Here is a 25,527-nt window from a genome sequence, read left to right on the forward strand (position 1 = left end):
TCAAAGTTCATTTACTTTCTGAAATCGACAGACTGCCATGAAATCATTAAACGTATTGTGTAGAACCCTCACATGAACGCAGTACATTTAACCTAAGTTAAAAGTTTTTTTACAATTACTGTTATGTTTGTTACTTTTGATCAAAAATAAGATTTAAGAATGTGAATTTTGTGTTTTTATCATTAATTTTTAATTGTGTTTGCCAAAAGTATTCATTATCGGTCTGAGTCCAATCATTGTAGTCTCACAATGTAAAACGTCACACTCGGGTCACTAATACGAGCAACAAAGGTTGCACAAACATAACGTAAACAATTCATGTGATGCATGTATAAAATAGAAGAGTAAAGCAATTATCAGGTGCGCTCTGCCGGTGTGGCACCATTGCCGCCCACCGGCAGAGGATACTGCAGAAGGTGAAACAAGATAAAAATCTTTGATGTGTGTGTTTTTGTACGGCCAGACCTACCGCCGGCCCACCGGCAGAGGAACACCGCTATAGATGGAACAAGGTAAAAATCTTTTTGATGTGTGTGTTTTGCCAGGTAGGCCACGCCCACCCAGTGGAACACACCCGGATATAAGAAGCACCAAAATTACATTGTCCTCATTCTTAGGTTGGTAGACCGACATTGGCGGTCCACCGGCAGGACATACATTGAACTTAACAAAACACAAGGGGCGCTTTGCCGGTTGGTAGACCGGTTCTTGGTCCACCAAGCAAAGACATGCAAATACTAAATTCTTCTTATTTTTCAACTCAGGAAGGCAAGGTCTCATTTCTTGGTTGGTAGGCGGCGGCCCACCACCACCAGCGAGGGACACACAGAGCACGAAAACACCAACAAACAACATCCAAAGTCTTCCAAATTCAACTATCTTTCATCTAATCATTTCATACTTCCCTAATATGATGAATACTCAGAAAATTACCACTTCCAAGATGTAATTAACATATGGGGTTGGTTATTAATCATTAAAATGAGGTTTAATCATGTAATTATGAGAGAATTCCTTTAAGACAATCATATATTTCACCATATTACAACTAGGCATGAAATTACTCCTTAAACATGTGAGAATTATCATACAAGCATTCTACTCAACACCAAATCACCAAAGGGCATGAAAGACATCAAATTTATCATTCATGTGAGTCTAATACTACACAACTCACACAATTTTAACATAAAAGTCGAGTAACCCATCACCGTTACCTTTTTGCACTTCAATCTTCTAAAGACTCGTCAATGATGTAGCTATCCTCCTCAGGGTTGTCCAAGTTCTCCCCTAAACACAAAAATAAAGGTATTAAGTCAAGAATCCACATCCTTGTAAGATGAGAATTTGAAAAAGAGGAAAAGATGACAACTTTCTTACTTAGAAAGAAGGGAAATGAGAAAAGGAAGAGAATGGCGCGAAAAGGAACGAGATTGGCGAAGAATTGAGTGAGATATGGTGATTCTAGGGTTAGTAAGGGAAGGTTCAACAATGGTGGGGTGGTTGTTGGGAAATTTCAGAAATTACAAGTGAGGGAGATGAAGTTGTGAGGGTTTAGTTGAGGTTTTGTGTAGAGAAAAGAGGGGAAAAAGGCCCATGAGTCAAGTTAAGCCCAATAACTCAAAATGAGTCGGTATCCACTAGAATTTTCGTCCCAAGTCTACTATAACTCGAGTCGGAGAATAATATTATTAAAATCTACACTATTATCGTCTTTACACGACTATGGCGATATTTTATAAAAATAAGCTTTAAATAATAATTATTTAATAAAAATTACTTAAAAGTTTATTTAAAATATAAGGAAAGGGCGGGGTGTTACAATCATCCCACCTTTTAAAAAGTTTCGCCCTCGAAACTTGAAAAGAAAAGGTATTACCTTAAGAAAACAAACTAGGGTACTTGACACGCATGGAAGCCTCCGGCTCCCAAGTCTCTTCTTCTACATCACCACACTTCCACAAAACCTTCACCAAGGGCACCACTTTGCTCCTTAGCTTCTTCTCCTTCTTATCCAAAATCTTAATCGGTCTCTCCTCGAAAGAAAGACTAGGCTCAAGCTCGGGAATCTCATTTTGCAACACATGACTAGGGTCGCTAATGTATTTCCTAAGTTGAGAAACATGAAAGACATCATGAACTTTACCCAAACTCGGGGGCAAATCCAACTTATAAGCCACGACACCAATCCTTTTGATCACTTCATAAGGTCCAATGTACTTCGGACTCAACTTCCCTTTAACTCCGAATCTCTTTACTCCTTTCATCGGGGACACTTTCAAGAACACTTTATCTCCAACTTCAAACTCCAAGGGTCGACGGCGAACATCGGCGTAAGATTTCTGTCGATCTTGGGCGGCTTTCATTCTTTCACGGATGAGCTTCACTTGATCAATCGTCTCGGCTAACTTGTCGGGTCCTAGATCACGAACATCACTTGCTTGGTCCCAACAAACTTGGTCTCTTTCTTCAAAAGTTGAGTCATCGGTCTAGCAAGCTTGGAAAAATCTTTCACAAAGCGACGGTAGTAACCCGCCAAACCCAAGAAACTACGGATCTCACCAACATCGGTTGGACTCTTCCACTCAATCACGGCTTCAATCTTCGAAGGGTCTACCATGACACCATCCTTAGATATAACATGGCCTAGAAAAGACACCTTAGACAACCAAAATTCACACTTGGAGAATTTGGCAAACCACTTTTGACGACGGAGGATTCCCAAAATGATACGAAGGTGATCGGCATGCTCTTCTTCGGACTTGGAATAGATGAGGATATCGTCAATAAAGACCACAACACACTTGTCTAAGAACTCACTGAAGGTCCGGTTCATTTGGTCCATGAAGATAGAAGGGGCATTGGTTAAACCAAAGGGCATCACCTTAAACTCAAAGTGTCCATACCTTGTGCTAAAGGCGGTCTTAGGGATATCGGACTCACGAACGGGAATTTGATGGTAACCGGATCTCAAATCAATCTTGGAGAAAGTAGAAGCACCTTTGAGTTGGTCAAACAAATCTTCAATTCTTGGTAGAGGATACTTGTTCTTGACGGTGACACGGTTAAGCTCACGGTAATCAATGCAAAGTCTCATGGATCCATCTTTCTTCTTCACAAAGAGAACGGGGGCACCCCAAGGTGAGGCACTAGGTCTAATGAATCCTTTCTCAATCATATCATCAAGTTGCTTCCTCAACTCCTTCAACTCGGTTGGCGCCATACGGTACGGGGCTTTAGCAATCGGACCGGTTCTGGGTACAAGGTCGATAGAGAACTCAACATCACGCTCGGGAGGAATTCCGGGCAATTCTTCGGGAAAGACATCGGGGAACTCACAAACCACGGGCACTTCTTCAATCTTTGGTAAGGAAGGGGAGGTAGAAGTCACTACGCATAGAAAGATTTGGTAACATTTCCTCTTCATGCTCATCAACTTCAAAGCGGAAATCAATTTCACACCTTCTTGGGAACGAACTCCTTTATAGGATATGCGGGTGCCTAGCGGACTCTTGAGGCAAATCTTTTGGTCTCTACACTCGAATCTTGCATCATACTTTGACAACCAATCCATGCCCAAAATCACATCGAATTCCTCAAGGGGAAAACGAAGTAGGTTAGCGGAAACAAGGTTTAGAAATAGAAATAGGAATGTCGGAGAAAGTGAGGGAGCAAGAGAATATTTCTCCGGAAGGTAAGGATATAGAGGTTTCCTCACTAGGAATGGGCTCAAGAGCTAGTTTTTCCGAGAACTTGGAAGATATAAAAGATAAAGATGCGCCGGTATCAAATAAAATGAGGCAAGGTTGATCAAAAATTGAGAACATACCCGTAATGATATCGGGATGAGCGGCGGCTTCGGCTCGACTCATGACAAAGATAGTTCCCCTTGGCCTAGCATTTGAAGTAGGAGCATTCTTCTTCTCGGGGCAATCGGCAACACGATGTCCGGGCTTCTTACAATGGAAGCAAGTCAAGGGCTTGCCATAGCATCCAATTCCGGGGTGTGCAGCTTGCCTACAATGGTAGCACTTACGGTCCTTCTCAAGTTCATTAGTTGGTGTGGGAGCTTGTCCTCTAGGTTGTTGAACTCTTGGTCCTTGTCCTCCATGGTCTTGTATCCTTGGCACAAACCTCCTCTTGTTGGCATAGTTGAAAGTAGAAGGCACAAATGGTCTCTTGCCATGAAAGTTAGAACGGTGAGAATGAGAAGAGGAGTGGGGCTTGGCTTCTTCTTCAATAGCCTTCAAAGAGCTTTCGGCCCAAATGGCATCATCATAGACTTCCACAAAGGTAGTTGAATTTCTTCTCACCATGCTTTCCACTTTAGGATTCAACTTGTTCTTATAGAAGTAGACACGATCCTCTTCATCTTTCACGAACTTGGAGGCATAATGAGCAAGTTCATTAAACTTGTCGGTGTAGGCTTGAATTGATAGCTTCCCTTGCTTGAAGTCCATGAACTCCTTCAATCTTTGTTGTTTGAGCTCCTTAGGGTAGAAGCGAGTCTCCACAAGTGACTTGAAGCGGTTCCAATCAAAGTTTGGGTCTTGAGTAGCGGTAGGACCAGTCAAAGTTCACCACCTATCGGCTTCCTTCACAAGAAAGTGAGAGGCTAATCTCACCTTGTCCTCCTCTCGGGCATCAAAGAGAGAGAAGTTCTTCTCCATATCACGAAACCACTCCGAGAGAGCAACGGGATCCACTTCACCACCATAGGTCCTAGCCTTGTTCCTTGCTAGTTGACTTGCAATCCAAGCATAGCTTCCTTGACGGTTAGCTTCATGTAGAGGGGGAGCGGGTTGAACATTTTGTTGATTAGCAAGCACTTGAGTGAGGGCTTGCATGATAGCATTCTCCACATTGGTCGCTCGTACCATCTTTTGCACAAGAGCAAACAAGTTAGAACCTATCACAAAACATACACAAAAAGGCTACCAACTTAGGTCCTTAATTCTACCCATCTCTCATTCATTATTCAAGGTCAAGTAAGAATTTTAAGTTGGGGTACACGTGTGTGCGTCGGGAGCAATATATGCTCTGATACCAACTGTGACACCCCGACCCAAACCAGGTCAGGAGCGGTTACTTATGATAGCTCACCAGGCTGTGTACATGGCCCACAGATCAACACGAGTCCTTTATAGCGCATTTTGTCCTCACTCATGCGCATCCCGGGAACCTTCCCAGGAGGTCACCCATCCTAAGACTACTCCCAGCCAAGCACGCTTAACTTTGGAGTTCTTTCGCATGGATGACCATAAAAGAAAGTGCACTTTGTTGATATGAGTAGTACTTCCAATCCCTTTAAGCACTAGTCATTTAAGCCTATCACTGGACCTCTTCAATTACCGTGGGGTATTACAGTCACCCCCACTTGAAGAACGCAACGTCCTCGTTGCGCCTGGGAGCATAACCGCTAACCCAGAATCCTCCCCCGCTAGGTGTGTGATCACAATGGAGCCTATAACCACTGCCTCCAGGAGCGTATAACAACTGCCTCTGATCACCACACGGTCGCAGGGTTGCTCTGATACCAACTGTGACACCCCTCGTTGAGGCAACAAAATATAACTAGTAAATCGTGGCGGAAACACGAAATTTTTAAAACTTTTAAGACTTCTAATGAAGTCCAACGCGAGGTATCACCAACACGATAAATAAGTTTAGAGTTAAGTTTAAGTTTACAACACAAGTCAATTTATTGGGGAAAAGATATCCCACGAATTAACATAGTTCAAAAGTAGGTGAGTCTATTAAATGATAACTAATTAAGGTCCGAGGTAAGAACTCGCTAGCTCACACGGTCTTCCCCACTTAAGCTTCATCACCAACCTGTCATTCATAATAAATATGAAAGCCACGTGTCGGTGGGGAGTAACTCGGGGTTCTCCACCACAATATGTCAAAATACAAGTAATTAGGAATTTAATTAAACAAACAAGCATAAGAATAAATACTTACGGTAACAAGAGAATCATGATTAGTATACAAAATGCAATAAGAGTAGTTATGCATAAATGAGAGAAGAATAATTAGGTCAAACGGTCAAATATTGACTCGACTCAAATGTAAGACAAATTACAAAGTATAGACTCAAACCAGACAACCCTCTAGACTCCAACCTCTTGGTAGGACGACGATCATAATACGGTCCTAGTCTAAACCTGGCCAGACTCTCGGGATGGACGACACCCGATTCGACAAACGATACCAAATCGTATCCAAGACTCGAAATATGGTACACCTAACCGTGCCCGAAAGTCGAGTAACCTCAAATCGGAACCTTGTCACCTAACCGTGACCCCCGGTCCGAAGAGGCGGAAGGAAAAATAGCCCAACTCGGAAACAATTGCACCTAACCGTGACCCAATGTCCGAGGGCAATTAAATAAGGAATGTCGAATAGTCTCACAATGTAAAACGTCACACTCGGGTCACTAATACGAGTAACAAAGGTTGCACAAACATAACGTAAACAATTCATGTGATGCATGTATAAAATAGAAGAGTAAAGCAATTATCAGGTGCGCTCTGCCGGTGTGGGCACCGGCGCCCGCCCACCGGCAGAGGATACCCGAGAAGGTGAAACAAGATAAAAATCTTTGATGTGTGTGTTTTGCTTAGAGACCTCTGCCGGCCCACCGGCAGGGAACACCGCTATAGATGGAACAAGGTAAAAATATCTTGATGTGTGTGTTTTGCCGGTAGACCTGCCGGCCCACCGGCAGGGAACACACCAGGATATAAGAAGCACCAAAATTACATTGTCCTCATTGCCGGTTGGTAGACCTACGTCCGGTCCACCGGCAGGGACATACATTGAACTTAACAAAACACAGGGGGCGCTTTGCCGGTTGGTAGACCGACTGCTTGCCGGTCCACCGGCAAAGACATGCAAATACTAAATTCTTCTTATTTTTCAACTCAGGAAGGCAAGGTCTCATTGCCGGTTGGTAGGCTTTTTTGCCGCCCACCGGCAGGGACACACAGAGCACGAAAACACCAACAAACAACATCCAAAGTCTTCCAAATTCAACTATCTTTCATCTAATCATTTCATACTTCTCTAATATTAATTGAAGAGGTCCAGTGATAGGCTTAAATGACTAGTGCTTAAAGGGATTGGAAGTACTACTCATATCAACAAAGTGCACTTTCTTTTATGGTCATCCATGCGAAAGAACTCCAAAGTTAAGCGTGCTTGGCTGGGAGTAGTCTTAGGATGGGTGACCTCCTGGGAAGGTTCCCGGGATGCGCATGAGTGAGGACAAAATGCGCTATAAAGGACTCGTGTTGATCTGTGGGCCATGTACACAGCCTGGTGAGCTATCATAAGTAACCGCTCCCGACCTGGTTTGGGTCGGGGTGTTACAGAATAAAGATACAGCAACCTGCAAATAGATTACACAATCACATTTTGTCCACTTCTCACCACGTCACACACCCACTTCTAGACACACAGTCATACTCCACTTCTAGACACACAGTCATACTCCAGGACACACAGTCCCGCCTCAGACACACAGTCTGGATATACTGGACACACAGTCCCGCCTCAGACACACAGTCTAAATACACACAAAACTCATCTCCCAACTCCAACAACAATCAATAATAATTATAGTTTCAGTAATATAACCAAACCAACGTGATATAGAATAATGGCATAAGACAGCAAATCCAACAAGATATTAAAAGATCGATGTAAAAAGTTAAACACATCCTTTACCAATCCACCATCTCATACATTTAGTCCATATTTAGCAATAACGGAAATAAGACAAGATTGAGTAGTTTCCTACCTTTTCGCAAATCTTCGAGTCACGCAAGTCACACAAGCAATCAAAATTGATCCTTTACAAATTCAAAACAATGTAAAAGATGATGAACTTCTCTTATTTTTTCCCTTTTAATTATCCCCCCCCCCCTCTCTCTCTCTCTTTTATGTGATATTATGAGTTCTTATGTGGAATAAGGATTTACGGTTAGGTTAGCCTTGCTTATATAGTAGTAAGGTAGTATTATTTTAGGAAAGTTTCTCTCTTTATTAATATTATACTAGTCTTACCATAAGTAGGATTTCCTCATACGATATTTACTAATTTATTATTTGCCATAACTTTATTATTATTCTTGATATAATTATTATTACCTTTATATATTATTATTTCCATATTATATTATTATTAATTTCCGATACAAATCCCGATCACACCCATACTTGATGAACCATAAAATTCGGCCCAACTAACAATGGCACACGGCCCAATACTAAATATTAGCTAAACCCAATTCCCGACTTGGATGCTTAATTTATTATTTAATTAACGGCTTACTGTAATTATTATTAGAAATGTATTTAATCGATTATTAAATTACATAAATTATTCTTATAAATTATTATTAAAATACGGGGTATTACAGTCTTCCCCCTTAAAATGAACTTCGTCCCGAAGTTCGCCACAACTACTACCACAACACTCATTGACATTCCCATAACTAAGCACCATCCAACACAACGTATCCATTTACGATTATCAATCATACTAATCATATCACAAGGTATCACAACGATAACTCAAAACATTTGCAGTATTACATTCCTTCCCCCTAAAAATAAACTTCGTCCTCGAAGTTCGGAATATCAAACAACAGGAATAAACAAACCATTGTTGCAACGCCATAAAACATGAAACACACATTGTAACATAAGAAAACTATTATTTGTAACATTAAGTTGGTTGATGATGTAATAAAAGTTACTTAACGGAAATTAAATAACCACAATTTTTGAATTAATTTAGTTTTATTACATGCGCGTTTATTTCATACCAACGACATCTAACTTAAACATGGATGTAACTAATATAAATATTTAGGCTTAGGGAAACACATTCCGCATATCACAAGACATGTCATCCTACTTCACATAATTTACAATATCAAAAAAAAAAAATCATTGTGCAAAAGATAAGAAACAAACTCACATTTTTCAAGGCTAAGAAAACAAGTTATAACTTCTAAAAACCATAGATAAATAATAACATAATTATTTCTTGAGAGAGTTAGTAAATTATGAGAAAAGAATCAAGCCAAATATTCATAAGGTCAATTTATAATGTATTTTACAATTTAGTTGGCCAAAACAGAAATTTCACAGCATCTTGTCAGAAACTTAGGTCAATTTGGAAAAATCACTATTAATTGTCGAAAATTTAAATTGCGACATGGCTTATCAATATGGAAACTTACAAGAGTATATTAAGCATCAGAGTTGGAATTATAATAAATCATTATATATTTTTTAAATGGCAAATTTTACAAAAACATGGCGCGAAAACACCACTGTACAGGGATATTCCGATCACTGTCCACTAAAATATTTATTTCTCCTAAATCATATATTATTTGAATATGAGACCAGTGGCATATGAAAGCTAACTCACATGGGTATCGCATATAAAAAGCTCGGACAAGAATATTAAACAGAGAGTAAATGGCAGCCAAAACAATCAAGGGTAAAAATCTTGTGAAATCAATCAAAATCACATTCTTCACAATTCCACACAATAATTAATACTTCACATGCTTACTCATATTCACACCTTCCACATACATGCCAACATACTTTCTCATATCAACATGCTTATAACAATGCGTAAAATAAATCATGTCACACTCCTCCTCCGTAAAATAAGGTTACGCCCCATAACCGCAATCATCAATGACAACAATATGCAATCAAGACAAACAAAATTCTTAAGAGAAATATATTATATTCATTTTGAATTACCCCACACTCTCAAGTATTCTCTCAAGGTTCCCGGTTGAAAACTGGAAGGGCCAAGGTACGAATTAGGCGCGCTTTCCTAACCATACTAAGAGGGGCTCCTAACAGTTTCTACCTGGGGCTCATTTTATTTAGACACATCCTAAATTCATTATTGTTCATTGGTTAGGCCTGAGGATCGTTTTGCTCTGATACCACTTTGTCACACCCCCATTTATTTAGAAGCCTTTAGCTAGACATTTCCAAATAAATAGGACTGTTACCATCTCGGTTTCCCGAGGTAGTGAATAACAAGTCCAACTCACCAAAGTTCTTTAAATTAAAACTTAATGATTTCATGTTTATTACAACTTAACCAACTAAAACTTAATATAAAGTACAATACATCTCGCAGCGGAAATAAATAAAATGATGTAATTGTTCTAGGTGATCTAGACTTCAACTATGGTCCAAGTCGAGCTCTCATCCCAATGCTCCCAAGTCAGCTAATCTTTAGTACCTGTCAAATCTGATCCCCATAAAACGGTTCACCGCAGGTGTTCACGAATACACTGTCAACCACGAGGTTGAGTAGGAAACTAAACATTGAATAAAGATACAGAAACCTGCAAATAGATTCCACAATCACATTTTGTTCACTTCCCACCACGTCACACACCCGCTTCTAGAAACACAGTCATACTCCACTTCTAGACACACAGTCATACTCCAAGACACACAGTCCCGCCTCAGACACACAGTCTGGATATACTAGACACACAGTTCCGCCTCAGACACACAGTCTGGATACACACAAAACTCATCTCCCAACTCCAACAACAATCAATAATAATGATAGTCTCAGTAATATAACCAAACCAACGTGATATAGAATAATGGCATAAGACAGAAAATCCAACAAGATATTAAAAGATCGCTGTAAAAAGTTAAACACATCCTTTACCAATCCACCATCTCATACATTTAGTCCATCTTTAGCAATAACGGAAATAAAACAAGATTGAGTAGTTTCCTACCTTTTCGCAAATCTTCGAGTCACGCAAGTCACACAAGAAATCAAAATTGATCCTTTACAAATTCAAAACAATGTAAAAGATGATGAACTTCTCTTCTTTTTTCACTTTTAATTCCCCCTCTCTCTCTCTCTCTCTCTCTCTCTCTCTCTCTCTCTCTCTCTCTTATGTGATATTATGAGTTCTTATGTGGAATAAGGATTTATGGTTAGGTTAGCCTTGCTTATATAGTAGTAAGGTAGTATTATTTTAGGAAAGTTTCTCTCTTTATTAATATTATACTAGTCTTACCATAAGTAGGATTTCCTCATACGATATTTACTAATTTATTATTTGCCATAACTTTATTATTATTCTTGATATAATTATTATTACCTTTATATATTATTATTTCCATATTATATTATTATTAATTTCCGATACAAATCCCGATCACACCCATACTTGATGAACCATAAAATTCGGCCCAACTAACAATGGCACACGGCCCAATACTAAATATTAGCTAAACCCAATTTCCGACTTGGATGCTTAATTTATTATTTAATTAACGGCTTAATGTAATTATTATTAGAAATGTCTTTAATCGATTATTAAATTACATAAATTATTATTAAAATACGGGGTATTATAGTCTTCCCCCCTTAAAATGAACTTCGTCCCGAAGTTCGCCAAAACTACTACCACAACACTCATTGACATTCCCATAACTAAGCACCATCCAACACAACGTATCCATTTGCGATTATCAATCATACTAATCATATCACAAGGTATCACAACGATAACTCAAAACATTTGCAGTATTACATTCCTTCCCCCTAAAAATAAACTTCGTCCTCGAAGTTCGGAATATCAAACAACAGGAATAAACAAACCATTGTTGCAATGCCATAAAACATGAAACACACATTGTAACATAAGACAACTATTATTTGCAACATTAAGTTGGTTGATGATGTAATAAAAGTTACTTAACGGAAATTAAATAACTACAATTTTTGAATTAATTTAGATTTTTTACATGCGCGTTTATTTCATACCAACGACATCTAACTTAAACATGGATGTAACTAATATAAATATTTAGGCTTAGGGAAACACATTCCGCATATCACAAGACATGTCATCCTATTTCACATAATTTACAATATCAAAAAAAAATCATTGTGCAAAAGATAAGAAACAAACTCACATTTTTCAAGGATAAGAAAACAAGTTATAACTTCTAAAAACCATAGATAAATAATAACATAATTATTTCTTGAGAACTTATACTTTTTATAAAATAGGGAGAGTTATTAAATTATGAGAAAAAGAATCAAGCCAAAATTTCATAAGGTCAATTTATAATGTATTTTACAATTTAGTTGGCCAAAACAGAAATTTCATAGTATCTTGTCAGAAACTTAGGTCAACTTGGAAAAATCACTATTAATTGTCAAAAATTTAAATTGTGACATGGCATATCAATATGGAAACTTAAAAGAGTATATTAAGCATCAGAGTTGCAATTATAAGAAATCATTATATATTTTTTAAATGGCAAATTTTACAAAAACATGGCGCGAAAACACCACTGTACAGGGATATTCCGATCACTGTCCACTAAAATATTTATTTCTCCTAAATCATATATTATTTGAATATGAGACTAGTGGCATATGAAAGCTAACTCAAAAGGGTATATCATATAAAAAGCTCAGATAAGAATTTTAAACAGAGAGTAAATGGCAGCCAAAACAATCAAGGGTAAAAATCTTGTGAATCAATCAAAATCACATTCTTCACAATTCCACACAATAATTAATACTTCACATGCTTACTCATATTCACACCTTCCACATACATGCGAACATACTTTCTCATATCAACATGCTTATAACAATGCGTAAAATAAATCATGTCACACTCCTCCTCCGTAAAATAAGGTTACGCCCCCATAACCGCAATCATCAATGACAACAATATGCAATCAAGACAAACAAAATTCCTAAGAGAAATATATTATATTCATTTTAAATTACCGCACACTCTCAAGTATTCTCTCAAGGTTTCCGGTTCAAAACTGGAAGGGCCAAGGTACGAATTAGGCGCGCTTTCCTAACCGTACTAAGAAGGGCTCCTAACAGTTTCTACCTGGGGCGCATTTTATTTTATTTTTTTGAAGGGTGGGGCTCATTTTATTTAGACACATCCTAAATTCATTATTGTTCATTGGTTAGGCCTGAGGATCGTTTTGCTCTGATACCACTTTGTCACACCCCCATTTATTTAGAAGCCTTTAGCTAGACATTTCCAAATAAATAGGACTGTTACCATCTCGGTTTCCCGAGGTAGTGAATAACAAGTCCAACTCACCAAAGTTCTTTAAATTAAAACTTAATGATTTCATGTTTATTACAACTTAACCAACTAAAACTTAATATAAAGTACAATACATCTCGCAGCGGAAATATATAAAATGATGTAATTGTTCTAGGTGATCTAGACTTCAACTATGGTCCAAGTCGAGCTCTCATCCCAATGCTCCCAAGTCAGCTAATCTTTAGTACCTGTCAAATCTGCTCCCCATAAAACGGTTCACCGCAGGTGTTCACGAATACACTGTCAACCACGAGGTTGAGTAGGAAACTAAACATTGAATAAAGATACAGAAACCTGCAAATAGATTCCACAATCACATTTTGTTCACTTCCCACCACGTCACACACCCACTTCTAGAAACACAGTCATACTCCACTTCTAGACACACAGTCATACTCCAGGACACACAGTCCCGCCTCAGACACACAGTCTGGATACACACAAAACTCATCTCCCAACTCCAACAACAATCAATAATAATGATAGTCTCAGTAATATAACCAAACCAACGTGATATAGAATAATGGCATAAGACAGAAAATCCAACAAAATATTAAAAGATCGCTGTAAAAGTTAAACACATCCTTTACCAATCCACCATCTCATACATTTAGTCCATCTTTAGCAATAACGGAAATAAGACAAGATTGAGTAGTTTCCTACCTTTTCGCAAATCTTCGAGTCACGCAAGTCACACAAGAAATCAAAATTGATCCTTTACAAATTCAAAACAATGTAAAAGATGATGAACTTCTCTTCTTTTTTCCCTTTTAATTCTCTATCTCTCTCTCTCTCTCTCTCTCTCTCTCTCTCTCTCTCTCTCTCTCTCTCTCTCTCTCTCTCTCTCTCTCTCTCTCTCTCTCTCTCTCTCTCTCTCTCTCTCTCTCTCTCTCTCTCTCTCTCTCTCTTTTTTATGTGATATTATGAGTTCTTATGTGGAATAAGGATTTATGGTTAGGTTAGCCTTGCTTATATAGTAGTAAGGTAGTATTATTTTAGGAAAGTTTCTCTCTTTATTAATATTATACTAGTCTTACCATAAGTAGGATTTCCTCATACGATATTTACTAATTTATTATTTGTCATAACTTTATTATTATTCTTGATATAATTATTATTACCTTTATATATTATTATTTCCATATTATATTATTATTAATTTCCGATACAAATCCCGATCACACCCATACTTGATGAACCATAAAATTCGGCCTAACTAACAATGGCACACGGCCCAATACTAAATTTTAGCTAAACCCAATTCCCGACTTGGATGCTTAATTTATTATTTAATTAACGGCTTAATGTAATTATTATTAGAAATGTCTTTAATCGATTATTAAATTACATAAATTATTCTTATAAATTATTATTAAAATACGTGGTATTACAGTGACACCTAATGCACCCACTCTTAACTCTTGAGCGACATGAAAGAGGTCAATCCTCTAATGCTCCTCCTCCCACCTCTAACAATGAATTGATGGATATGATGCGTGACTTAAGCCTTAACATGACCAGTTGTGTTGTTAAACATTGTATGTCACCGAACTCGCCATAAATTGGACAAGGTGAAGTGCCATGTACTTGTGGTAGCACTGCATATCCAGGACACCTGTAGATATGGGTAAAGTTTAATAGATTTAATGAGTCATTCCAGATAAAATAAAACATGAACATTATTTTTTTATGTTGTAAATGCAAGCTTTCTCGTCAGTGCTAACACCAGTACAAAATTTTTTCATTAATATGCACTCCCTATGCTCCAGTTATTTGTTTACGTATTCCATGTTTGAGTGTCTCACTCATTTGTTTACCTTTCTAATTTGGGAATACTTTTCATGGTTTATTTGATCATCCACCTCATCTTGATCCAATAATCATTCAGCAACTATATCTACAAATGGTGCCCTCTTCTCTCCTCACTTTAGAGTTTACTTTGAGACATAAAAGCATTATCATGAAGAAAAGAGCAGGCTCGATCTACCAACAAGAATATGAGAATGGAATCAGATGCAACTATGAAATCCGGAAACAGATAACAACACAATTGATAGTTCCGATATTTGTAATTAGTTCGTTGTGAGGATTTCTTAGTTATCCTTGAAGTTTAATTGTGACACAAAAGAGCAGGATTTCTTAGTTATCCACATTCTGCTAGCAAGCTCCACATTTTTGTCCAGAGTTTAATTGTGAATTTGCAGAAAATGATCAGGAGTTCATGACCAAACATAAAGCAGATGAGTTCCGAGAAAGCAGCAAATATACAAAGATAAATTGCACTAGAAAATAAACTTAGACAGTATCTCCTTCTGCTTTCACAGATAATCTCAATTAGGACCAGATCATTAGTTCTGTACTCTAGTTTATTAAAACAGCATCACTAACAAAGCCTTACCCACTAAATAATTCGGAGTAGCCCAACATGAAGCTTCATAAGAAGAGCAATTTAAGAAAACAAAACTGAAACCCAGAGAGAATTTACCAATATATTTCCATTAGCTAGGCTGTTCAGAGGATGATTGACATTTGTGCCTCCCATTGATCCCACCACCACATTGTGCTTAATTCCAGCAGCCTTAGCTCTTCATAAGAAAACAATTTGAATGAGGTTCACAATGCACAATAATCCATCACCCACATAGGTTAATACACAAATTCTCATGTGAGACGGCTCACAGTCTCACACAATACTTTCTGTGACACCGGTTCATTTCAAAAAGTTGTATGTATATGTGTGAGGCAGTCATGGGAGACAAACTGATAATAATAAGAGAAGTTAGTTGGCAATTGTTGGAATATGTGTCCTCCGACAATAATGCGATCACGACTGTTGATCATGATGATCACATGTTTAAGTCTCATTAAAATGAATACAATTGGGAAGTAATTTTGTTACTGTCAACTGGTCAACATATATCGGTAATGATTGGCTGACTAGAGTTTGACATTACTGTCGTGTGACGGTGGTGATCAGTTGACCCCCTAGGTCATACCTAAAGGGCAATACTCTTAATTGATTATTTAATTAATCGTATAATGTTACGAGTTAATTAAATTACTAGAAAATTGACGGACGATTTTGGAAGTAAAATTTACGTATCATATTGAAATGTGATTTAATAAGATACGGTCTGAGTAATTGAATTGTATCATTACTCGGATGAAATAATTGTTTAATGTAACAATTAAATTGAATGAATTGTTATAAATACAATCAGTTGTGATTTATAAATTGGTAAAATATTTTGGCACAAGTAATTATGATATTACTAAGTCGATTTTGTATGTGACGTATTTTTATTAATACGTTGATTTTTAATATGTTAAAAATACATAACAAATATATGTGACATGTGACATGTAACATATTGACAATTGACAAAATTAATATGGAATCCATATTAGCTAAAGGTGCCGAAAATAGGAGGGGCTTTTAAGCTAATTAATTGTTTAATTAGTAGCTAAACACAATGATTGTTTTGCTTTAGTAGCCATGCAAGCCTATGGTGCATTGTGAAGACAAACCATTTCATGCATTGGCTCACCCAAAAGCCCCCCCCTACCACCCGGTTTTTGGTGTGAAAAACCATCATTGGTTTTTCATTTTTATTTTACCTATTACTCTAAAATGTGTTAGAAATTAATTCATTCCACTCATCATCCAAAATATAGTTTTAGAGAGAATTAAAATTCTCCCTTTTATCTCTCTAAAAACCGAAATAGTATAAGAGTTTATAAATATTTTGGTTCCATTTTTCTACCTTGATTAATATTATAACTAGTATTTGTAATATTGATTTAATTAAGAGAAGCCTTGGGTATAAAGCATAGGGAGAGATCTTACACTTAGATCTTTGTTCTTCCATTGGAATAGCTCAAGAACAAGAAGAGATAGGTGATCTCTCTTGTGCCCTAATAGCCGAAATCCATTTTGTAAGGACATGATTTCTCCTCTATTTATATCATTGTTTGCATGCATAAGATCCGTTTTAATTTTATGACAAATTATTTAGACATATAAGAGTATGTTAACATGTATATGAATCTACATTTCCTTCAATCGGTATCAGAGCCAGGTTGTTTGCATGCAAATTGGTTAAAAGTTTTTCCGAGTTATACGAATAACAAAATAAAACTTGTAAAATTTGTGTTATTATGATATATCACGAAATTATTACATGCATGTTAATATTTCTGGTCCTAAAATGTTTTAGGATATTTTGGTTAATTTTTCGGATTTTTGTTGTTCATAATTTACAATAATGGCATTTAAATGTGATTTTATGAATAAAAATGTCATTTTTGGTCGAAAATTAGCTATACTTCGAATTTTAAGTTGATCTTTGGATATGTTATCACATATATTATTTTGAGATAACCTGTAATTTTTCATAATTTTTGCACTTGTTATGCTCGAAAAATGAATTTTTCATTATTAAATATGGATTTAAGAGAAAAATAGGTTAATATGAGTTAAATTTCGAATCTGGTCATAGAAAATTAATATGTTGTCACATGCAATTTTACAAAATGTGTGTAAAATAATTGGCTATAAAGAAGTCTTTTAGCATGATTTATAAATTTTTGAAGAAAAATTAGCATAAATAGTGACATTATTAGTGTAAAATTAATAAAACATAATCTATGACTTAGGAAAAACGTCTAATGTTGCATTTTATTGTATTTTTCAGATCTAAAATTGAAAAGTTAATGAAAATAATTTTTCCATGTTTTTATGATTATTTTATTAAATATCGATAAACCGCAACATTGTTTTTCCGGAAATTTTTCGAAATTTTTAACCTAAGATTTTGAACATTATGAGTGTCATGGATTTTTCCAGAATGTTCATGAATTTAAATTTCAAATTTTGAATTTATTTGAAATTTTGTGATTTATTTGAAGTTTAATAGCTTATTTTTGTAATTTTGGTCCATTTATGAACAATTTTGTAAATAAAAGTTAATTATGGTCAAAATTATTAGTGAAGACTATATTTTGAGTCCTAAGAGGTTAGGGTAATTAACTTATGCATAAATATGAGTTTATGTATTTTTGTGATTATAAAATGTTGAAATCACGTAAATCCGTAAAAACCGAGTAATATATGATATTGGCTAATTAAAGGCGATTTAGCATAAAAATTGAGCATGTTCATACATATTATAATGCTGCATTTTCTTTATGATTGTCATAATTTTAATTTATGTAATTTTTGAATTATGTAATTTTACTTAGTATGGCCTTAGATTTTAATTGGTATTTCCCGAAATGTATGGGAATATCGATTCGGTTGTAATTTTTATTGTGATCTCGTATCACCGTTTTGTAATTTAATAGATTTATTTTATTTTAGTTACAAATGTATAATAGGAAATTATGTAATTTATTATGTAATTTTATTCATTCCGGAGTTCCAAAAGACGGATTACTTCAAGAATGGCGATACATAAAGACGGTGTTACCTCGAGATGCGTGCCACAACCGAAGTTCAAGGGACCAATGGAGTTGGTTTCCGAATATGTAATAGATTAATAGTTTTTCTAATTTTAGGAAAGGCCATACTAGGATTTTTCCTTATGCTTGCATTTTATTTTATGTCACATGCATCGCTAAATCGCCATAACTAAAACATGCATTGTCTTCTTTTATCGAGTTTTTTCGACCGTGTCAATTAAAATTATCGTAGTTCACCGCTTTAGTTCACTTAAAACGTGATAGATAATAAATTGACATGACCTCTCGCTAAAACTATCAATTGAGACATAGCCTTACCAAATAGTAGAAACCATGAAAACCTATTTCGCGAGGGAGTGCGCTCGGCCCCACCGGGGTACAAACCTTGTTACGTAGGGGAAGTGGGTGATGAATGTTAATCCACCGAATTCATGTTGATAAGGGATGTATCGGCCCCACCGTGCCCAAGTTAATGTGGGTTTGGATCATGGACACATTTATTCGAAATTTGGATTGAACTCAACAAAAGTATTTGATAAGGGATGTATCGGCCCCACCGTGCCCTTGTCAATGTGTTTTGGTCTATAGATAATAGTTAATGTAATATTATCGACCAAGAGTTCTAAAAGTAGAATCGATTAAACGTTAATCCACCGAGTTATATTGATGAAGGATGTATCGGCCCCACCGTGCCTAAGTCGATATGAATTTGGGTCTTGGAATCATTTATCTAGTTGGGTAGAGGTCACTAGAAAAATGCGTAAAACTTGTTTAAATCATACATTTTTACGAGTATAATCAAAACGACAATTGTTTTACTCCTCATATTTTGTTTTGTAGACCACTTCTTATTCATAACAATGGCAACACCAACTCCTAATGCTACACCACTCGCTACTTCGTCTTGGCTCCGATCCTTTATGGATCGATGTAAACTTGAAAAGAATGGGTCAAATTTCTCCGAGTGGGATGCCCAACTCAAATTAGCCGCCGAAGGTGACGACAAGCTTCGTTACCTTACCGAGGCCTCTCCACCCGAACCCTCCACTAGGTCCACCGCGGCCACGAGGGAAGCCTATGAGACTTACCAAAAGGAGTCCGCCGCAATGAAAAATGTCTTAATATTTGCGATGGAGGCGGACCTCCAAAGGAGAGCCTTCAAAATGGGCAATGCTAATGAGATTTACTCCAAACTTATGACCATGTTTTCACAAACTCGCGGATCGTCCAATATGAGGCGGCCGCGGCATTCTTTATCTCGACTTCAAAGAGGGCCAAAAGGTTAGCCCTCATGTGCTCAAACTCATGGAGCTTGTCGAGACCTTGAAGATTCAAAAGGTTGAAATCCCCAAAGAACTCATCGTAGATAGGATTCTACACTCCTTGTCTAAAGTTAAGGCATATGTGCAATTCAGGGTGAATTTCAACATGCAAGACAAGGATGTGTCTCTTGAGGAGTTGCACAAGTTACTTGTGCAAGCCGAGAGGGACATGGGGTTAAATGTGAACCCTCCCAAGGATGTGCTTAACATAAGCACAAAGAGTAAGGGAAGTTCAAGAAGAATGGGAGAAAGGGCAAGAAGCAAGCTCCCACATTCACCAAAGCTAAGTCTTGTGAAGCTAGCACCTCCAAAGTCAAGAAGGGTCCTCTTGACAAATGCCATTATTGTAATGGCATGGGACATTGGAAGAGGAATTGTTCCAAATACCTTGGTGATATCAAAGTTGGAAAGATCACTCCAAAGAGGTAAATGACTAACCTTCTTTTTATGTTTCAAATTCAACTATGGTATTATGATGCAAAAGTTGTGATAATGTATCTTCCCTTTTTATTGTAAATAGGGCCTCCACCAAGCAAAGACAAGGGAAAAGAAAAACAAGCATGAGATACCATGGAGAAGCTAAGGATAGCTTTTATGGAGCTTTGTTTTTCATTGTCTTATTTTAAGTTATGTTTTGAATTTTAGAACTTTAAGTTTCCGTGTTCGACATGGAAAGGTATTTTGGATAATGGTTTGTATTTTGGATGATGGTGACTTGGTTTGCAACCCAAGTCACCCGTTTTATCATTTATCCTTTATATTCTAAAATTTCATCTTTAAATGCTTGCGTTTTGAAACATAAGATTATTCACTTAAAAGTGATCCCATAGACAACTATAATGACGGGTTTCATTATATGTCCACATGCTTAAGGCTTGTGTATGATCATTTATAAAGTGACTTTGAGTCTATGAACTCTCTTAAAGGTATGTCAACCACCAAGTACACTTATGAAATCAATAACAATTAGTCAACCTATGAGGTAGTTCTCCTTATAATTCAACATCATTAATTTGTGTCTCATATGCTATCTTTGAATGCTTAGTGTATTCATTCTAAAGATAGAGTGGGAGAAAAATAAGGACACAACACACAAGGCAAGACAACACACAAGGCAAGATATAATTGTGTACTTGTGTAAATGAAGATCTACGCAAGAGAGAATGATTTGAATGAAGGTATATCTATTTACATAATATACCAAATAGATGAGATCTATAGTCTCAAGTTAGTTCTATATGACTAAGGAGACCAAGTGTAATAATCATAAGAGTTTATTCTCAAGATAACTACACGAGGAGACCAAAAGAAGTTTTGGAAGAAAAATGACTAATGTAAAGTCTTAACAAGTTTTGACTAAGTTCTATATGATAAATTTTGACCTAATAGTTTCAATCATGAGTTTTACTTAAGAGCCTAAATGAATCAAAGTAACATACTAGTTGTGATCAAAATCAAGTTGCAAAGATTGATATTCCGATATCTTCAATAGCCAACGTTTTAACCACGCAAATGTCATTGCTTAACCTCGCTATGAAATGGTTAATCCTCCTTCCGAAAGAGTATTCCGAAGGACGTATTCTAGATATTGTTTATATTTGAATAATGACATTGCTACACATCATTATGACATGAGTGTGTTAGAGATTTAAAATCTCTTTCCGTAAGGTTGAGATAAGACCACTTCAAAATAGGCATTTTGAAAGGATATGATGGGAACATATATGGTTTTATCCTAGTAACTTGGCAAAGCAATTTATATTTATATTCTTGACAAATTTCGATTGAGAAGTCAATTTCGAAATATGTAGAATTGAGTGGGAGTTAGGAAATTCTCATGTGAAGACATGGGATTTAGTGGGAGCTATCATCCTTGAATGTATAAAACTCATTACTCATTAAAGAATGACGAGCTAATACCCTCTTTCATAAAGAAGCTTTTGAGTTTTCAGTTCTGGATGAAAATGGACAATGATGAATCCAATTACATCATGGGATGTTGGATTAGTATTAAGAGATACACATCACATCAACATACGCGTAGGTTATTCGTATGAATGAAAATGGTATTACCATTAGCAGTCATGGTAGTTCATTGAACCTAAGAACGGTTGATCTCATGATTATTAGTAACTAATGTTTCCGCCATTAGAATAATCATGTACATGTCCAATTATAAATCATATGCATAAGAGCATGATGATAGACTTGGTGAGCCAAAATAGAAACATCATGAATTCTCAAGTAGAATCCGATGAGCGATTTCAGTGTTTGACGGAATGTTCTATTGTGTGTCAAGAGGTTGCACATATTGTAGAAAATCCGAACACATATGAGGATTTATGAGAATCCCAAATCTTTCAAGCCCAGAAAAGAGAAATGAGAAGTTTTGGAAAGATGCTTGGTTAAGTAAGAGGTTATTCAAAACAATCTTTCCTAATAAAGCTAGGACTTGTGAGAAGTACTAAGCTAATAATCTTGTCAATTGTCACAAGATTCTACAAAACATATACCTAGTGCATTGTGTGTGGATGGAATACTTGATCGGTACAAGTTATATTATTCATCGCAAATTCGTTCGTTATGAGATGAGCGATGAGAAAGTTCTTTCAAGTTAAAGAACCAAAACCAAGGTCAAGAACCTTAATGTGTACTTGGTAAGATTCATGCTATGAGAGAGAACATGAATGTGAAGGAAAATGCAAGTGTAAGAAGTTTGAACACATGGACACATGGGATGTTAAACTTCTATTGCAATCAATAAGTGTTTACACTTATGATAAACATCACAAGGTTGCAATATGATATTGACTACCCGAGTGTGATGTCGACATTTGTCGTATGAGTTATTCTTAACTCACCCTGTACATTGTTATATCCAAACGGGTTGTAGAGACAATTGAACCCCGTTAAAGTGAACATGGATTAACATTGTTTTTGCCCATAGTTACTTATATGAGGTGACGTCTCGAAGTGACTAGAGTGTGATGCGATTGATGGCAAGTTCAAGTGCCATAGAGTCATGTGAGATGACTAGTCGATCACATAGGCAGACTGTTAGGAACTTTTCGTCGGGCCTTATGACCGCTTATAGAGTTACGGCAAATTTATATAGCCTGGTCGTGGCGAGAGCTACTATAGTATTCGAATGAGTCGATTCTTTTGACTAAAGACTATTCTCCTAAGATGGCACAATTTCAGATTAACTTTGATTTGTGTTACTACGACCTTCGTAAATGGGGTCAAATGGGCATATTTTGGGTTATGATGGCGGTGGCTAGTCGAAGGGAATGAGTGCGATAGGAATTGTCCACCCCTTGTCGGGGTTATAACAATATCTCAGGGCCACTCGAGGAGTAATGAATTGGAAATGCGTGGCCACGCTCGGATGGCATCCAGAGTGGATAAATCCGGTCAATCGTTATTCTCCGGATCGAGGAAACCACTCTCGATATGATCACTTGCAAGTACGACCGAAAGACACCTTGCATTGAGTGGGAGATAGTAATAGGACAAGAGAATTGGTGACGCACACTTGTCGAGGACAAGTGGGAGATTGTTGGAATATGTGTCCTCCGACAATAATGCGATCCGATTGTTGATCATGATGATCACATGTTTAAGTCTCATTAAAATGAATACAATTGGGAAGTAATTTTATTCTTGTCAATGGTCAACATATATCGGTAATGATTGGTCGACTAGAGTTTGACATTTACGTCGTGTGACGGTGGTGATCAGTTGACCCCTAGGTCATACCTAAAGGGCAATACTCTTAATTGATTATTTAATTAATCGTATAATGTTACGAGTTAATTAAATTACTAGAAAATTGACGGACGATTTTGGAAGTAAAATTTACGTATCATATTGAAATGTGATTTAATAAGATACGGTCTGAGTAATTGAATTGTATCATTACTCGGATGAAATAATTGTTTAATGTAACAATTAAATTGAATGAATTGTTATAAATACAATCTGTTGTGATTTATAAATTGGTAAAATATTTTGGCACAAGTAATTATGATATTACTAAGTCGATTTTGTATGTGACGTATTTTTATTAATACGTTGATTTTTAATATGTTAAAAATACATAACAAATATATGTGACATGTGACATGTAACATATTGACAATTGACAAAATTAATATGGAATCCATATTAGCTAAAGGTGCCGAAAATAGGAGGGGCTTTTAAGCTAATTAATTGTTTAATTAGTAGCTAAACACAATGATTGTTTTGCTTTAGTAGCCATGCAAGCCTATGGTGCATTGTGAAGACAAACCATTTCATGCATTGGCTCACCCAAAAGCCCCCCCTACCACCCGGTTTTTGGTGTGAAAAACCATCATTGGTTTTTCATTTTTATTTTACCTATTACTCTAAAATGTGTTAGAAATTAATTCATTCCACTCATCATCCAAAATATAGTTTTAGAGAGAATTAAAATTCTCCCTTTTATCTCTCTAAAAACCGAAATAGTATAAGAGTTTATAAATATTTTGGTTCCATTTTTCTACCTTGATTAATATTATAACTAGTATTTGTAATATTGATTTAATTAAGAGAAGCCTTGGGTATAAAGCATAGGGAGAGATCTTACACTTAGATCTTTGTTCTTCCATTGGAATAGCTCAAGAACAAGAAGAGATAGGTGATCTCTCTTGTGCCCTAATAGCCGAAATCCATTTTGTAAGGACATGATTTCTCCTCTATTTATATCATTGTTTGCATGCATAAGATCCGTTTTAATTTTATGACAAATTATTTAGACATATAAGAGTATGTTAACATGTATATGAATCTACATTTCCTTCAGCAAGGTGACTCTTACCAACATCTATTTGATTCGTCTGCCCAATCCAGTCAACCTGGCAAGCTGGCAAGCAGAAAGCTCCCGTTAACATGAGATATCAACAACAATAACAACGATAACCTTACCCTAACGGCCAAACGCCTCAATAGCTCCCACTTCTGGCAGGGTAAGGGGGACAGATGTGTGCAACCCTACCCATGTGCTAAAAACAACCATACAAAATTATGTCATAAAATGCATTGACACTTCGCTAATTCACGATTCAGGAGAGTAAGAGTTTTAGATGGCCAGTTTGCTTTATTCAATCTTCTCTTTCTTGCCTCGAAGAAGATTGCCTCCAGTTGTCTATATGAGAACTCCTGGTGAACATAAAAAATACAGGAATAAATCAATTATCATGCAAGATATGATATGTCATAACGAATAATGAATACGAGTACTTACCATTAAAATTTCTCTACATGGCCTTGAATGCTTCAACTGTGCTTACTGCAGGACAGTCTTAATCAAGTTTCTGTTTGTAATCAGAGACGAGTAGACTTGATTTATCTTCTGCAGATATTAAAAAGTAGCTGAGAATTGATATGTAAAGCAAAAAATACAGGTATTCCGTGCATCAAACGCTCAAATTCACAATAGCAGAAACAATTTTAGGGGAGAGAGAATAAATAGCAGCGGACACAGCATAACAACTGATAGATTTGCTCTTGTTAATCTTTATGTATTGACGTTTTCATGGCACACTACTACG

At 36.5% G+C, this 25,527-nt stretch overlaps 1 protein-coding gene across 1 annotated transcript; it reads right to left on the reverse strand.

Moving 5' to 3' along the window:
* Positions 1–1,880: 1,880 nt before the first annotated feature.
* On the reverse strand, positions 1,881–2,366 carry LOC141629198 (uncharacterized). The gene has a single exon (XM_074442238.1). The coding sequence runs from the start codon at positions 2,364–2,366 to the stop codon at positions 1,881–1,883; it is 486 nt and encodes a 161-aa protein (XP_074298339.1).
* Between the last annotated feature and the right edge of the window lie 23,161 nt (positions 2,367–25,527).

The sequence above is a fragment of the Silene latifolia genome, chromosome Y (genome assembly GCF_048544455.1).
Source record: "Silene latifolia isolate original U9 population chromosome Y, ASM4854445v1, whole genome shotgun sequence".
Lineage (NCBI taxonomy): Eukaryota > Viridiplantae > Streptophyta > Magnoliopsida > Caryophyllales > Caryophyllaceae > Silene > Silene latifolia.